This window comes from Colias philodice, chromosome 20, assembly GCF_061535455.1.
Source record: "Colias philodice isolate Cphi_HAF_F1 chromosome 20, ilColPhil1 Martin Lab GWU primary, whole genome shotgun sequence".
In the NCBI taxonomy this organism is placed as follows: domain Eukaryota; kingdom Metazoa; phylum Arthropoda; class Insecta; order Lepidoptera; family Pieridae; genus Colias; species Colias philodice.
Genome location: NC_143105.1, coordinates 3,363,060 through 3,381,953, shown reverse-complemented (window position 1 = coordinate 3,381,953; position 18,894 = coordinate 3,363,060). Strand labels below are relative to the sequence as shown.

Below are 18,894 nucleotides of genomic sequence, written 5' to 3'. Positions count from 1 at the left end.
AATACAATTAATACAAAATCATTTTTGATTGGCAGTTGATAGGTTTATGAATAAAATATGGATTTGTAACTACTTTGTAACACAATACCTACATAATATGAAATGTGTACGAAAGTTGTGATGAAAGTGGTATGAAATTTGTGATGAAATTATTGGTGGTTTAACCTCAGGGTTTAACCTTCATAAAATTAGTCATATTTTTTAAATTTTATCGTAACGAGGGTATTTTTGCCATCTGCCGTATCCCATGTAAAAATACATAAAAATAATACATACTTTTATAACATGTATGTTTTGCAACTTATGAATCTGATAATGCAGAAATACCATTATTGATAGCATCCTCATATTCGAATATTAACGAAACATACACACCTTTTATTAATTAATCATTATATCTTTGTCGAAGAACTTAAATTTAGGAAAAAAAATCATACTGGCAACACTCATAAATAATCTGTGACATGCACTGTAATCAGTAATCTGTGTACTGTCATCACTCATCTCTCAATTCTCATTTCTCAAGTTTCATTTGTCAATATTGTCATAATAAGTTCAAGAATAGATCCGATATCGTATGTATTTCCACAAATGCTCTAGGCTTTACTTTACAATGACACGAAGATTTTGAGTTATTGGTGTTATATATTTAATAATTACAAAAAATCATCCATATGTTAATTGTGAAAACAAGAGATAACGAAACTACCTTGGAGTGCTGGTGACATAAGTGTAGACCCAGAGTATTGCGTATCATGTAATTTCTGTGGTTTATTTTGTGGCTGTTGCTTCTATTCTTAACTGGACGGCACATCGTAAGTCTAAATGTATGTGTATAAATCGATTTTTATGATATTTATTTAATATTCTTTTCACAACTGTCAGTCTATAAATGTAAATGTTGGAAATCCTAATGTCAAGGTTTTATACATTCGATAACTATCTACAGGATAAAAACATAGATTGATGAGGAAAACCTTAGAATAACTCTTCTATGGTCATAAAATTGAATGAAGCGTTTTGTGATAGAAAATATATTTACAAGTATCACTAATAATAATTTTACAGTTATAAAATGATAAAGAAATTATGTGAATAACACTCAATGTTAGTTCACACAATTTCAAACTAATCATATGATGTACCTATAAAGATGGTGAAAGTTTGCATTCAACATAATATCAATGCAGATCAATTCAATATGCTTCAATGGGTCTGCTCAAATGATGACTATCTAATTTGTATAAATCGCATTTTCTTATGTAAGTGGTGTTACTAATTAAAGCTTTAATATACTACTGATTGTTAAATAACATTTATGAATATTCAATCGCCTTAAATTGATGTATGGATATCTATAATATCATGAATACATAAGAGGAGGTAACGGAAGGTCATAATTAATTGGGCAAGATGTGTGTGTGTATTATATACTGCTTATCAGCATCTAATTGCAAATTAGTTACAGACTTCATTAGTGAGCGAGCATATATAGTTGTAGATATATTTTATATTTTCTTTGGATTGTACTAGTGAACAATTTAATTTAGGTTTACTACAAATGTGAAACCTTGAGGTTATGATGAGAAAAATTTACTTTTGTTTTAAATTTTTGTATTTTTTGTAAAAAAATCGCATGTTAATACTTGTTATTTTTACATTTATGAATGACTTTTAGATGGACTAACTGTAATCACACAATGAGTTGGCTTCGAACCACATCAATGACGTTAGCAAGGCAGTTATCCCGGTCCCTGGACCCTCGGCACGACTACGAGCCCCAGGCCTGTTATAATTCATTCTGCAAGCATTGGCAACAGGCTCTTGAAATTATTGTTAAATCACAGGTATTTTAATATGTTTTATTGTTACAATATGAATAATATTCCTCTTTATTTTATAATGTTTTAAATTATTTTTGTGTATCAAAGGTTTGTTGTGATCTACTATAAGTTTGCAATTCATTTTCTGTACTTAAAAATATTTTGTTTGGAAACACAATTTAGTGTTTACAAATACTAATTATTATTTTGTAAACAAGTATGCAGCCAATAACTATACTCTGTCCATTATATTATTTGCTTTTTGACAGCTTCACGCCTATGAAGGATTATAGTTATTGTCTATGTTAAAATGTCATACAAATAATTATCGTACTTCATGGACAGGTCCCGCCCACTTAGTGATGTCTACACAGAATTATTCAATGATGGGTCGATAGATTATAATAATCAATAGAAATACTCTGTAAAATATATCCGATACAGAAAAACTCTTCTATTATGTTATATAATTTAAATGTAAAGACAACCAAATTGTAAGATAGAAACCAATAAATAATAAAATATTAGTTTAGTTTAGTTTTAACATACAATGCATAGATATGTGGTCTTATTATTACATATCTTATTAGTACGTTTACGTTGTAATTATTATTTACGTACCTGATTCGATTTATCATAATATTTTTAATTTATAATTGAAATGGTATCACAATCGATAGTCTTTTGAACATCACTTCTGGTATCACCCGTCGAGCTGTCAAAAAGCAATTCTTATAGTGGACAGACTATAAGCAAATTGTCCTCTAAAATGTAATATCTGTTAAAAAACAACAAGTATGAAAATATGTATAATGTATATGTAATATATATATATATGTATGTATAATAATACTGTCAACTAGTGGTGAATCCTTAATCATAATGCAATAAAGCACTATTTTTAAATTAAATACATACCATTGAAATTCTTACTACAAATATGTAATTATTTTAGCCGCAACACCTACACGACGATGTATTGGGGGTTGTAAATCACCTAGAGCAGTTGGCAACACTATTAGTGCTTGAAGCAAGAGCAAGGGAGATCAACCAGGCTAACTCCTCGTCATGTTTGGAGTACTTGTTGAGCGAAAACTTGATGGATAAGTTGTACGAATGGGCTATATGCACGGGGAAGTAAGTAATTTTGTATTTATTTTTATTTGTAACTAGCGGTCCCCCCCCCGGATTCGCCCGTGGTACATATTTACGTTTTCTCTACATAAGAACCATCCTCGTACTTCAAGGAATATAATAAAAAAAGAATTATCGAAATCGGTTCAGCCGTTCACACGTGATGCCGTGACATCACGAAACGGGTTTCATTCTTATATATATAGATTTCTAAATGTGTTTTTTTATGGAAAGGAAGGTTTTAGTTATACACTTATGTTGAAAGTGTAGGAAAATTTAATAACAGGTGTGAGTTTTTGAGTGACCTAGCTTGGTAAAAGCATGAGTTTACTGAAAACTAAGCAATACCAATCCAATCTTGTAGTAATTGTTATTATGACTTGCCTTGCTATGAAAGAGCAATTAATTCTTAAAACTTAGGTAATTAAAGTATAATATTTAGTGTTGAGCATTAATTAGTACTCCTTTTAATTAAGTTATAAATGCGATTCTTTAACAATATTAACAGTATTTCACTGTAATTTCCTGCTAAAAAAATCGCGAAGAAATGAAACAATTTCAATTTTAAGTCCATAATTATATAAATAAAAACATCTAAAATTCATTATTCGTAAAAGTTAGCGGTATTTTCTGTATAAAGCAATGATGGTAAAATAAAATACTTATATGTTTTTAACAAGAAAACTTTATACATTTTTGTGATAATATATTGAATCATCACACGCCTCTGTAGTGACATCATAACTTTCGTAATTTGTATGCACGAAAACCTGTTTTGTCTCGATGTTAAAGTATCATTCCATATATTGAACTGTTGCTTCAAAATTGTTACTTTTTTTTCATATTCGTTTACAATAAATGAATGAATATAATTTACCTAGGTTATGTATTTATTTTTTTATCGCGGACTGTTTTATGCACTCGATTTCCAAAGATACAGTTACAATACTAACCTTAAATAGAGATGATTGAAGGTGAAAATATTGTGCTCAATGTTACTACATGCATGCACATCTGCTGTTCATTACAAATTGTTTGATTTTTTAATTGATAATAGTTTTTCCTTGCCCCATAAGCTTCAACAAGTCGTAGTTTCGTATGGTACTTATTAAATAAAAAAATCTACCCTCGTAATAAAATTGTTAACACCATACATTCGTCTTCCCTTTGATGACGTCTGAAAAACCGTTCTACCCGTAAAACGAATTCGTTATTCGCCTTTTTTTATTAATATTTATTTACGCGCGATTTTGTGAACACCATTAAATAATCTAAAATATGTTTTTTAACAAATTTAACGCCTCGAAATTCCAAACTATTGAATCACTTGGAATTTTTAGTCCTACATCTGACTGAACAATAATAAACAATGGATATCAAAACAATTTCTAACTGTTTCGCTTATCAGTTGTATAATTTCCGGCGTGACTCATTTGTCTTGTGGACTCGTTTCAATTTAATTATTGTCATCTGCCTCGTAATTAAGAATGGTATCAATTTGCTACCGATCTGCGCCTTGACCTAAATGTATAAATGTAGTATATTTGATATATGGTCGTTTGTAAATTAAGAATTTGTATGTTTCATCTGTGGTTTTCTAGAAATGAATATAGGTATATTGTAGCGGTTCAAGGGTTGATGATAAATTATATATAGGCCCGAAGTGTGTTATTGGTCAAAGCCATGATATGCTATAGCGGAAATCCATACTAATATTATAAATACGAAAGTAACTCTGTCTGTCTGTCTGTTACTCAATCACGCCTTAACTACTGAACCAATTTGCATGAAATTTGGTATAGAGATATTTTGATACCCGAGAAAGGACATAGGCTACTTTTTATCCCGGGAAAATGACGCAATCCCGGAAATCCCACGGGAACGGGAACTATGCGGGTTTTTCTTTGACTGCGCGGGCGAAGCCGCGGGCGGAAAGCTAGTATCTTATATACCGATAATATCTTAGATGCCAATAATAATGGGCAATGTTAATATGAGTCTACACGAAGGCACCTATGACTTCAATCTTGATAATATTATCGACGAAATATTAAGTTATAAATATTTTTATTCCGCTTATGTTTGAAGAGTTTTCTGTGGGTTTAAATAGCAACGAAATCCTAAAGGGTTTTTAGCGGATTGTAACAATCGGAGGTACAAATTGTCCAGACAAATTGCTAAGTGCTAACCCTGGAAGGGGCCAACGGGCACGGACCACGGTCATTACCGCCTTGAGTAAAGGACATGACAATATAATAGACTAACTGTGCCCTGCGGTTTCACCCACGGACGAACCTGCGGGCAAACCATGTTAATATTTATATAGCTTATGTTTTATTCTTGTGCATAGGCTACATAACCAATCAACATATTGTGAAATATATGTTCAGTGGTTTTCGCGTGAAAGAGCAACAAACATACATGTGTACAAACTTTCGTGTTACCTTTATAATATTAGCATGACATATCACGTATTAGTTAGGATTGTTAACACAGACTACATAATAATATTTACTACTAACTATATTATGTCTACATCGTGATTCACATATTAATACATGCGATAGGCGTGATACAATAATTTCAATGTGAATCGAATAAAACATCGTATAATTTTAATTTTTAACGTAATTACTAATTATGTAATATAAAGTTTGTATTATTATTTCATTTAGATAAGGTATATAATTTAGTAATTTTTGTTTTCATATTTTGCAGCCTGTAATTGTATATTTTTTCATATCATACTAATTGCTTATTTATATTATTAACGTTTAAAATGAAAATTGTATTATTGTATGAATTTATTGTAAATGCCAATATGTTATTACGTGAGTAGAGACTATGAACTAATAGATATGTACAATTGAACTATTGCAAAAACCGCGTGCCAATTATAATCACACAATGACCGTTCCAGAAAATAATCAGTTTAATCAAAAGATAATTTCAACAAGTGATAACTTATAAAAGTGCAAAGCAAACAGAATTATATTAATACGATTTATAAACTATTCATTTATGATTATTCATTTATTAATCGATTCGATTCGATTTATTAATTTTACTGTTGTTGTAATGGTAAAGAATTAATTCAATAGTTTCATTTAAATAAAAGTGCCACTTTATAAAACAGGGTCGTTGAACTGACTAATAAAAAGGCTTTCACACAAAATATATTTGTTATTTCTGTAGAGAAATAATCACAAAATATTTTGGTCCTTCGAGAATTTAACAAAATGTCATTTGTAATATAAACATTTAAACCTCTAGAGATTGTCTACTTTTGTTTTGTAAATAATATTAAATTGAGCTCAAACAAAATATTTACTGACTACTGAAAAGTAATTAAACACTTGAATCATAAAGATGATCTCATGACGTATTTGTTACAGATACGAGAATGCCGTGAGATTGGAACAATTGAGGTTATTTGGACATCTTATCAGTCATTATAGTACACAGGTATTGATATCGTTTATTTAGAAAATTACTCGATATAGTTTTAATTAATTAAGGTTTATGTTTACCAATACTTTCCTAATATAATTAACTTTATACTGCTTTTGCGGCTTATCCCGTTCAAAATTTAAGATGTTTTTAAATAGGTTCAGTGTTCTAAGAAGTTTACTATAGGTAAATTTTTATCATATCCTGATACCACCCCCATTTTAAGAAGATATTCATCACCAAGATTTTAATAGTTACTAAATAAATATAGAAGTACTATATCGATATTAATGATATGAAATTAAATACTTCAGGTGATAGCAGCGGAACCATTCTTACGGCCGTTATTAAAGTTACTGAGTAGCTTTCGAAACCAATTGCCTCCGCCTAACGTCGAGTGTAAGTATTTTTTAAAAATACATACCATCTAATACTCTTAATGCATTATTTTTATAATAATAATAGTTTAAAAAAAACTAAAAAACACGCTTTTTATAGAAAACCGAACTAAAAAAAATAGAAAATTTTATCAAATTAGTGTATTTTCATCGGTCCTCAATAAATCTACAAAGTTTGAACGAAATCTGGCCGTTTAAAGTGGGTCAAAATCGCGCCCAAAGAAGTCGGTTACAAACAAACAAACATACAGGTGAAGCTAATATACAGCGTGTAAAAAAGTCCTCGAATAGATTATAGTCAAAACATTTTTTTCATAAATGTGAAATTCTTTTTGCCATATTTATAATTTCGTCATTTGTTGACCTGCTTTGTCTAACTAGGACTCCTATATTTTTCTGGTCTATGCCGTAATTGTAAAATATTTTTGTAATTTGGTTACAGCTCAACTAGTGTCAGTGCTCAACCAACTATGTGTGACGTTGATGCAGAATATCAAATTCATAGATCTGTTCTTTTTGATGACGCACACGCAGAATGGATCGAAACCCGAGTGAGTATAATTTCGATTATGAATAGCGAATATTTCTCTGTTTTCGTTTTTTGAAATGAAAACTTCTTTAGCGGCGTTGGGTATAAAATCTTAAACTCGCGTCAGGACCTGACCTGACCTGATCGAAAAAGCGTAAGACGGATGGATATCAAACATGCTCAACGTTAATAATCAAGTTTTCACTTCTGCCGGCACTCCCGGAGTGCAACCCGTCTTTTTTTGATGTGACAACGTCTTATAATTCGATAGCGCCGGCTGCACGCACAAAAAAACATGACTCATGCGGCGTTACCTCACTCTGAGGCGTTCCATGTAAGGCTTGAAGTGCAAGCGAGAGCGCGGAACGAGCGACAAAGAAGCACAATCGGACGTTGTCACGTTCAACTATCGTCAGTAAACCGACTTTAGAGACAACCAATTTTTTTATTATTTCCGTGTTCGATAATTTTCGACGTCTTTTTTTATTTAATTTTTTTGATAAATTTAGCGTTCGAATTTCGTTTCTATTTTAAAAAATATTTTTTAAAATCATTCCCAGGTTCATAATAGGACGGCTCCTACTATCGTCGGTACACAGAGAGGGCCCGACGGGCGCCGCGGCTCGCGACGCGTTCCTGCTGTGCGCCAAGATGTCCGCGCGCTGTTGCCAGCTCGCCGCCTGCCTGCGGGCCGGCAACGCCTGCCCCATACTCGCCACCGGTGAGCAAAAGCGATAAATCCCTTTTTGAAGTGAAAACTTCTTTAGCGGCGTTGGGTATAAAATCTTAAACTCGCGTCAGGACACGTGGCCTGATCGAAAAAGCGTAAGATGATTTTTTTTTTAGCCCTTATATTCCATGCGTAAGACGGATACCATTCCAAAATATCAAACATGCTCAACGTTAATAATCAAGTTTTCACTTCTGCCGGCACTCCCGGAGTGCAACCCGTCTTTTTTTTTAAGTGGGGAAATCTTGCATAGATACTCACGGCCCGGGGATGGAGCCGTGGATTATGTCGGACTAAAACCCCACTGCTTGTCGAGCCGCTTTAATGGAGCGATAAATCCCTACAAATTCGCGACTCGCTGTCACCGCTGCCCGTAACTATAGCCATAAATATATATCTACGCGTGCCGCCACTTTGACGTATGTGGGAGGGAGATTAGGATTAATAATTACGAGAGCAAATTAAAAATGTGATTTTTCGTTTGTGGAAATATCTGAACAATTTTGGTGTCAAATGAAAGATCTTGGTTTAAAATGATTTTTTGCGTTTGAATCGTGTAAATCGATCTGCATTTTTAGGAGATAATAAACTATTTGTAATATGAAAATAAATATAATTTTAATAATAAAAAATAAATTAATTGTAGTACCGACAATACTATAAAATTATTTTATTATGCACTAGCTTTCCGCCCGCGGCTTCGCCCGCGTTTTCTAAGATAAACCCGCATAGTTCCCGTTCCCGTGGGATTTCCGGGATAAAACCTATCCTATGTGTTAATCCAAGTTACCCTCTATGTGTGTGCTTAATTTCATTGTAATCGGTTCAGTAGTTTTTACGTGAAAGAGTACATCCATACATACAAACTTTCGCCTTTATAATAGTAGTAGGATATGCAGAGTTTAATATTTCAATAAGGCTAAATGACACACAAACCATGATAACCACACACAAACACTGTTATTATTTACAAAACTATTACTTAAGATACACTAAAAACATTATTCAGTTAAACTCTAAACTGTTATTGAAAATTTTGTAGTTAATTCACTATTCCATTTAATTCGTAAAATTGTTTCCAGGTCTAAGCGGGCTATACTCCCTTCTCCCTCGCACGCTCGGCGACAATATCCACCGTCTCACTCCTGATGACGTCAACAAAGTGCACAAACTGACGCTGTTCATTGATTCGCTGGAATTCTGTAATGCGGTCGCACAGGTATGTAGAATTTTTGGATTAGTAGTTCTTTTTAACTGATCATCTTTTTGCTATTAAGTGCCATAATTGCGATCAACAAACTCCAATAAAAATATGATATCCTTAAGTTTTGTGTATCACCTTACCTATAGAACTTGGTTAAACTATGCTAAATCGTTTTAACAATTATCTATTCGGAGTTTTTGAAGTGAAACTTCATTATCGGGGTTGGAAAAAAATTTAGTGTAACATTTTTTCGTTACCCGCCATTTTTTTCTTATCCCTACCACGCGTGATTCGACGTATTTCTGTAAAGTTGCATATAGTAAATTATTTTTTGAAAAATAAGGTCATAAAGAAGTTTCACTTCTTACGTGTGTACACTAGTACACGCACACATTTTTTTACTACAGTATTTAAATCTACATTTTATATATGTTTTAGTGGTCCGCCCCGGCTTCGCCCGTGGTACCTACATGTTTAAACTATCCTATCTCTCAAGTTGGATCGAATTGCACATGGTGTGCGAATTTTATTATAATCGGTTAAGTGGTTTAGGAGTCCCTTGAGGACAAACATTGTGACACGAGATTTATATATATTAAGATTAAACATGCGAAATTCGCATGGTATTTTAATATTCGCGATTCTATACGTATTACACGCCAGAAAAAAAGGATTATAAATTAATGTTATCATTTCTTCTAGGTCGCAGACCCATCCATTAAAACGCAACTCCTAGATTTGCTCTACCAAGGATTCCTCGTACCGGTAATGGGTCCCGCTCTTTTACAGGTAAATTTTGTTATTGTCATTGAGGGGAATGAATTCGTGTTGCTTTTTTATAGCTAAGCAATTTATATCAAAAATATATTTATTCATTTTCTATATTTTTTTAATATACGTATACAGTATACACATTGACTTATTTTCTATACTTTTTTAATACGCATTTTCTTAAATATACATTTATAAAGAATTACTTTAATACTGTATAATTGTTTCTCAAAATAATTAACGTAAACATGTTCAACTGATTTTGAAAATTATTCACAAATTGCATTTTATTCCCCATTGCATTTGCTCAGCTCTTAATTTATTTTTCTATCTACCCTCGTTTCGGTATGTTTTCTCTACATATTAAAACTAACCGAAAGAGATCATTGCTATTATGTTCTTGTCATTAATATATTATTTTTATTTATGTATGATATACTATATAGTATATAAAGTATGTCGCATTGTGGACATCATTCGCTTTCGTGGTTACGCGGTGGACTGGTTGTGTCATTTGGAGACGGTTTAGTGATCGTGTGTTATTAACCCCTACATTTTGGTTTATTGATGCATTTTCTATTTCAAATTTAAACATTTTTTAATTACTTCGTTTTGAAGCTCTTCTGTACAGAAAATAATAATTTCATATTTAGTTTTATAGCTCAAATGCTTTATAAATGAAGGAATTTGTAAAGAATAGAAAAAGTTCAATTACGAGGCGGGATTCGAATCCGCTCTGGGTGGCCGAGTTGTCAAGCGTCACCCCGGAAAGACGCGGGTTCGAATGTCGCCTCGTACTTTTTCTATTCTTTAAATATTTCTTAAATAATAATTTACCATTACGTATATCTGCCTCTTTTTAACTTGAAGCATTTTATAATTGAATCCCGTTCTAACGTATACATAATGCATCAGTATACTAATACATCCTAACATTTAAACACGGACATGTTTTATAATTTTTGTCATTTCCATTTAAACATATTATGAAATCATGTTTTCTTGATGATCATTATGTAAAAAAAACTAAGCATGAACTGCTTAGTTCATTTATGTTCTGTCTCATTCTTTCTTGTTGGATTAGTTAAATAAAGTGAGAGACAGAATATTGATGAGTATATTAAATATATTCGATGCATTTTAATGATCATCAAATTAACATTGCATTCATTTAACACGACATTCGAAATTAACATCTCAATATTTGGCTAGAATAATCATTTTTAAATATACATTACATACAAAATTGCATTTCATGCTAACATTTGTGTTTTAATGCTATTCATAAAATTAACGTCGCTTCGTTTTTGCATTTGTTTATCATTAAACACAATAATTGAAGTCATGTTTTTTTAGTTTTTATTGTGTAATTTACATTTTGTAACTAAATGACCCTTTTATTTGATAATCCTTTTAGTGAAATTCCGTTCAGTCCCTATTTTTTTTTATCATTATGAGGGTTGAAAATTTAAATGTATGATGATTTTTGACATAATTACTTGACTGGTTCATAAAACTACTAAATTCATCATGTAATATTACGACACTTGATTCGAAGATTATTTTGAATGGATATTGATTCCTTTCTCTTGATATAGTATTGGTAACTTAATTAACAATGACGCGAAAGATATTATTTTCCGTTAGCAATCGAGTATATAACTAAACATGAGCAGTTTATATGAATGAGACTCTAACCAATAACTTGAGCTCTATTGTTATACAGAAAAGCAAAAAAGGAATAGCGTTTTTCATTGTTTTGAAATTTAACTTTGACATACAAATATGTCCTTTACCAGCATAGATTGTTATAAATTTTACCCATACTATATCAAAACGCGATCACTCAGCCGTCGTATTATAAGCCAGCAAAACCGACGTAACACGGAACGCACCACGGTCGTAGACGAAAGACCGCTCATTGCAGGCGGGAGGCGCGGAACAAACAGCAGCTACAGCTTACTTCGAGCTCGTGTTGAGGTGTATCACTACGGGGGGACTGTTACGAGTGGTCCTGCATTTTCTCTTCACCTGTGAATATGATGGGATGAAGGTCATTGATGTGCTGCTGGCAAGATTGGAAGGCAGTTCCCAGGTTAGTATATTGGGTAGTTCGTAAGTGGCTGCTACAGCTTACTTCGAGCTCGTGTTGAGATGTATTACTACGGGGGGACTTTTCCGAGTCGTCCTACATTTCCTCTTCACCTGTGAATATGATGGGATGAAGGTCATTGATGTGCTGCTGGCAAGATTGGAAGGCAGTTCCCAGGTTAGTATATTAGATAGTTGGCAAGTGGCTGCTACAGCTTACTTCGAGCTCGTTTTGCTCTGCTGCATAACAACTTCAAAGATAAGTGGTTTTCATATATAATTCGTTTCTTCTCCAACCTATTCGTTATTTTTTTTTAATGAAATGTGATGTGATGTGTAATTATATACCCTCTACCGTCTACACTATTTAAAAAATGTGAGTCTAAAAAACTTACTGATTCAAACATTACAAATCATTTCTTAAATATATTAAATAACATCATCTTTTCAACGTTTACAGCTGTCCCTAGTAACCCTATCACTCATGGAGACCCTCATCGACCTGAACTGCGAGGACGTAATGATCGAGTTAATATTCAAGTACCTTCTCAATGGCCACCACTTAATATCGCACAAGCACAAACTAGCCGACCCGGAGAACTTTCGAGAAGCGGCCATAGCGTTTCTAGACTTGCAACCCAAGTGTTGTGAAAGACCATTGGCTTGTACAAGACAGTGGGTTGATGATATGGCTCTAAGTGGGAAAAGGGTGCTTGATTTGAGGCCGGGGGAAGAAAGCAGGGTTAACGGCATGCACGGGGATATCGCGATGAACAATCTAGTCCAGGAAGTTTGCTTTGATTATGGGGTAAGTTTAGTGTCCTAGACACTGTTTAATGTGAAAATTAATTGAATGAATTGACTCTGTGATATTTTTGTTCTGTTTTTACAATGTGCTTAGGTTTAACATTGTCTTGCTCTCATTTTGACTTGAAGATTGAATTAGATCTGAATAGTTATCGATATTTTAAATTGCAATAAATTGTTTGCTGCTACGAAACTAAACAAGTCTTATGTTTTCTTCATTTATGAAGTTTATTTGCAGTAATGTTTCAGTTAGATTAAAATACCTATTCTCTCAAGTTCCATTTTACTCAAATCCCAGTATTTCTTGAAATTGTTAGACATTTTGTATATTTACAGAACCCAAACGAAACTCTAATAGGCAATTACCACGCGTACCTTAGCGATAGTCGCGTAGAAATAGTCACACGAACGATCGCCTGCTCCAACTGGAGCACTAAATATGTCACCATAGCAAAACGGGAACCGAACAACAATACAAAGGACAAGGAAATAGAAATAACACCGACAGAAGATAGCCTAGTGTCTATATGTACTAGCGGTTACGAAACTTTGAAGACCAGTGATATGTCAGAAAAGGAGCACAGTCTCAACTCCCTTGTGGAGGAAAAGGAAGAAAAAGAAATAGGCCTAGAAAAGGAGGAAGGAATTAAAGAACATGATAGTCTTACTTCCTTTGGGGAAAGCAGTGGTTATGATAGCTTCAAGTATAGGGAGGAGTGTGAGGGATTTGCGGAGGATTCGTTCAGGAAGAGCTTCGAAAAGGGGGGAGATGATGGGAGTGATTGTGAGGTGCCGGTTAGGAGTTGGAGGATCAATGTGGAAACTATTATTGGTATGTTTTTTTGTGAAGTTAAATATTTTAAAATATCTTTAATGTCGTTGTTGTTGTTTGAATTAATAACTTGAAGGTTTTTTTTATTTTCACTTATAAATTATAATAAATATATTTTCTCTTAGATTTTGATTAATAGTAATAAAAAATGTGTGCGTGTACTAGTGTACACACGTAAGAAGTGAAACTTCTTTATGACCTTATTTTTCAAAAAATAATTTACTATATCTAATATGCAACTTTACAGAAATACGTCGAATCACGCGTGGTAGGGATAAGAAAAAGATGGCGCGTAACGGAAAAATGTCACGCGTAACGAAAAAATGTTACACTAAATTTTTTTCCAACCCCGATAAAGAAGTTTCACTTCAAAAAAACTTACTTGAACTTATTATGACATCTTCTTAATATAATGATGCAAGCCTTTAATTAATAGATGACTAACAATAACTATCACTTTTAACGTCTACGTTCGACACGCAAATAAAAATATAATATATTTTGTTCCAGGTCCCTTACTAGCTCAACTGCTGAAGAAAGTATCGCTTCTCCTGGAATCAGACGTAGCGACAAACTGTCGAGTGACGAGCGTGATATACAAGCTATGTTCGTTCCCCGCTCCACTGCTGGTGTCGCTTTTACTGTGCCCCGCCTTTATCCTGCCCAATCTGCCTACTTTATATCAGGTATGTTGACTAGCTTGAGTATAGCTTTAACTGTGTATTATGCCTGGTGGAAAATTTGATTACCGGATATTTTTCTACTTTGCCGCCATTATGTTACTGAATTTTGTTTTTCTACATCTTGTTTAATAGTTTAACTATAGCAACACTTGTACTAGTGTCAAATGAACTGAAGTACATTCGCACACACTCGCCTTTGACATCCGGTTATGTTGGTACAGTTGTTCCGGTTATGTTGGTTTTTAAATTATGAAATATTAAAGATTTTAAACGGATTTTAAACGCGATTTATTCATTATATTATTTTTCCGACGTTTCGCACACTTTACAGCGAGCGCGGTCACGGGGAGACATGCACGCTATCTAATGGAAATTTCTAAATTTATAATACTCGCGTATAATCAAACACTAGAAAATACTTTACTACTATATTATCTTTTCTAGATCCTCAATAAACTACGTGAAGAAATAGACGAGTTATTAGAGGGAATGGACAATATCCCCGAGCTAGTGGACATGGCCCGCGTGTTCCTCATACAGCGAGAGATGGCGCTAGTGCGGCGGGCGCTTAGCAACGACGATAGTGAGTGTTTGTGTTACATAGTTAGTTATGTAGGTTACATGTGACAAATAGACGAATTGTTGGAAGGAATGGACAATATCCCCGAGCTAGTGGACATAGCAAGTGCAGAATTATAAGATTTCAGGGTGTTTGCTCATTTTAAAACGGGGAAAAGACGAGAATATTTCGTGTGAAAAGACTACTATTTAAAAACACTGAACTTAAATTCAATATACATTAAAATTGTCATATATCATTGCAAGTTACGTTGAAAATTGAAATTGGGAATTATATGAACATAATTATAAATTATCTTCAACAGATAAAGCGCAAAAAGCTCAAACGGACACGTTCCAAAGAACGGAGTCGAAGCGCCGAAGTCTCTCGTCCAGTTTTTCAAACATGTTCGGTAGAAAAGTACCACGTAAGTAGCATTTTAAATTTGCATTCATCTTTTTTTTAGACTTAACAATATAACATGGCTTTCCATATAGCATTAAATTCCATCCAAATATTTACTAGTTTTCATTCAGAACGGCTAAAAAGCAGTCACATAACCTATAAATAATTATAAAATGAAACTGAGCTTGAGATTTAAAATTTTAGAATCAAATAGACACTTAAAAAAATAATCCTAATACTCTACTAGATTACAAATAAAGTCTTATAAAAATGTATCTAGAAAAGGTCCAATATTATATTTTTTACCAAATATTTCAGCATCCCCACCACAAGTGAATATGAACTACACGCCCCTCCACACACAAAAGCGTCCCGCGTTCACACAAGAGTCATATTGGAATCAATCGATCAAACTCCGCGCCATACTAAACGCAGTGATACTCGACGAGTGGCTCAAGGAATTATCGTCCTTATGTCAAGAGCAGGCTCTCAGACTGTCAGCGGAGTACTATGAAGACGAAAGCTTCATAAGAACGTTGGCTTTATGACTAAAGGTCAAAGCCTCGCAGGGCAAAGTCAAGAAGAAAGTTGTTTTCTTCGAACCGTCCGTTGATACGTCGGTGTAATGCGAGGTTTTAAAATTTAAAAGTGAATTATATACAGGAATGTGCAATATGCATAAGTCTTTGTAACAAACGAGGGGAAAAGAGTTTTTTTTACTTTCATGTTGGTATAAAAAAGGTCCCTCTATAGTCCTGTAAAGGCCTCTATAATATTATGGAAGTATATGATTTTTTTATCATTTCTTGAATGAAATGACTATAGAATCATATTAGATACGCAATTCTATGTTAATTTCTTTCTAGTAACGAAAATACCTTGGAAAATACTAAGAAAATTTGTGTCAATTTCTACGAACGAAAAAAAAAACGATTTTATGTTACAGTAACCCAGTGTTGTCCGTCACAGAATTTTTTATTATCTGTTTTGTACCGTGTTTGTACATTTGTATAGAATTAAAAAAAAAATTATTAATCAGTTTATAATAAACTTTATTTGAACGCAATATTCAAGATAAGGCCACGTCGTAGAAAATAAGTGCAATAAAACATACAACGATGAATGAAGGTTGGAACAAATATTTTTAATATTAAACGAAATTTATGGTTTAAATTTCATATGTAGACATCTTGTAGACATCACACACTTGTAGATTTTTTATCTGTGAGGTTTTATTATAATAATTAAACGCATGGAAAAGCGTGCAGTAAGTACTTCAAGTTGCCTTGTACATAGTGAGGTAGGTTTTAATTATTTTTATCGATAGTCGATACAAATAGTAGTAATGCTGTGACTATACAGTTTAATTAAAAATAATAAATGTCAAGTAAATTGGTGTCAATAATATTTCTATATTTTCTTGTTGAATAATCCTCTGAATTGTTACAATAATAATTTTATGTCAATTAAAATATTTTTAATAGAATACGAGTGACATACGTCAAATCATACTTAATTCTAAGTACCTAAATTAGTTTTAAGTGTAATAAATAATCTAAATTTTAACGAGAATGCCATGAATGTAATTTTGAACTGTGATTATGTAATGTTCAAAAATAAATTGGAAATTAATTTATTGTAAATATAAATGGAAAAATACACACATAGACCTACTAATAAATGATCCTATTTTCTTGTAAATATAACCGCGAAATTATTTTTATTTCTACCAGCCAGCCAGCAAGTGCACATGTTAATTTGATTTTCTTTGTGATATCGCACGTAATATTGTCCGTCTATTTTGCCACTTTTTGACATCACACATTGTGCTCGACGAGGGATATAAATGTCATTTTTGACATAAGACACATTTTATAATCTGTTTATTAGTAGGTCAATGTATATTAATGTAGATTAGATTCTTATTGCAGTGATTTTATTATATTAACGAACTCACGTAGTTTTAGACATTTTGAAATATATAGATTTACGAAGTATACATTTAGAATAGTTCTATGTATTAGTAGTGTTTCGACCTTTGTATTTGTTTTCTTTTTACTATCTTTTTGTGTTATTTTCGTGTAACGATTATTTTTGTGTGTATTACGGTGGTTACGGCAGTCGTGTGTATAATTTAAGCAATATTTTATATATAAACACCGGAAGTTTACAAATTTGTGTACAACATTGCATTTAAATCATTCTTATTCTTATGGTCATTATATTGAATTACGATGTTAAACTAAACCATTCGTATTGCTATATCTGCGTAACTGCCTCGATTTCAATATTATTCTTTGACATTTTATACCTATATATACTTATATGTACACTTAATATAATTAATAATAATTTGCGCTCAAATTCATTTTAAATCGTCCGTCTCCGTCCAAGGATGTGAACGTTGAAATTATAATATTAATGCACAAATGTATATTCTTGATAAAATATAACTTTGCATTTTGAATTGTATATCTGGTATTGCTTTTTAGCACTTAATTGAATCCTTTGTCATCAATTAAAAAGTCATATAAATTCATATAATGTTTACTTCTATATCAAGACCTATAATGTTATACTGCAATACATAAACGTTTCAAATTATTGAATATTTCAATAAAAATATGTCAACTTGCCAGTACTACCACCGACCTAGAATTTTTCTAAAAACATTTACTGCACAATAATGAATGAATATTTGGATGTTTCACGGAAATTTTTATACAATTATATATTATTATAATGAATAAAATAATAATGTTAATTATGGGTTTATTTTTATTTTTATAAAGCACAATACATATTACCTACACATGAAAATTCCTCGCTATATGTTCTCTTTATAGTTAAAAATAAATTAAAACATGTTGCAAAATTTCAAATTCAATTCATTGCTGTAATAGTATTACCACAGACTGTATTACTATTAACATTTTTTAATTTTATCAGAAATGAACGATTGGATCTCATGTTTATGTTGAACCAGTCTATACAACTTGTAAACACCAGAAGTGTGTACATTGTTGATTTCGAGTGAGTTCTCTATAATGTTTTAATCTTATGCTCTTAATATTCGTGAAATGCCGGTCAATCACTATTGCACGAATACACAAACCCACAAGTGTATGACGACATTTACAAATGTTTTTACACTAACTACGTCACTCAACTGCATGCAAACATGTGTACAATGAACGAATGTTTTCGCTTATGCAAGTGAATAATACAGCTAACACGACTTCGCTCAAACATTTTAGAATTGAGTATTCTATCGATATTTTAGAGTGTTGGAAGCACTTCTTCTTCTTCTTCTTCTCTTAATTAATGGCTCCACCCAATAAAAAGGGACTTCGCCAATGTCCAGTATATATGGGAGAGACAGGACTCAAATTTCAGCCAGTTAGACTTGTTCGGTTGTGACATTTAACATTTGGAACTGAGTGGGAAAATGCAGAAATTTTGATCAACTTGGAGCGGC

The 18,894-nt window shown here is 32.6% G+C and overlaps 1 protein-coding gene and 1 long non-coding RNA gene across 4 annotated transcripts in view; one reads left to right on the top strand and one right to left on the bottom strand.

The window, feature by feature from the left end:
- LOC149479341 (uncharacterized) overlaps window positions 1-7,746 on the bottom strand; it is a 381,306-nt gene extending 373,560 nt beyond the window's left edge. The window contains exon 1 of the long non-coding RNA XR_016317211.1: window positions 7,475-7,746. This is a non-coding gene — a long non-coding RNA (uncharacterized LOC149479341). The remainder of the gene's footprint in view (window positions 1-7,474) is intronic.
- Window positions 522-18,183, top strand: LOC149479340 (FHIP family protein AGAP011705-like). 3 transcript variants are annotated; one of them, XM_089707935.1, is made up of 16 exons: window positions 522-815; window positions 1,679-1,847; window positions 2,779-2,960; window positions 6,353-6,422; window positions 6,722-6,806; window positions 7,248-7,356; window positions 7,895-8,055; window positions 9,147-9,283; window positions 9,971-10,057; window positions 11,946-12,134; window positions 12,591-12,938; window positions 13,274-13,769; window positions 14,280-14,455; window positions 14,897-15,035; window positions 15,337-15,438; window positions 15,735-18,183. In XM_089707935.1, the coding sequence occupies exons 2-16, from the start codon at window positions 1,701-1,703 to the stop codon at window positions 15,962-15,964; spliced, it is 2,658 nt and encodes an 885-aa protein (XP_089564061.1). In that variant the 5' UTR covers window positions 522-815; window positions 1,679-1,700; the 3' UTR covers window positions 15,965-18,183. The 3 variants fall into 3 exon arrangements, with proteins under 3 accessions (XP_089564061.1, XP_089564062.1, XP_089564060.1); XM_089707936.1 differs by having other exon boundaries at window positions 522-827; window positions 11,967-12,134; XM_089707934.1 differs by having other exon boundaries at window positions 522-827.
- Window positions 18,184-18,894: the final 711 nt, after the last annotated feature.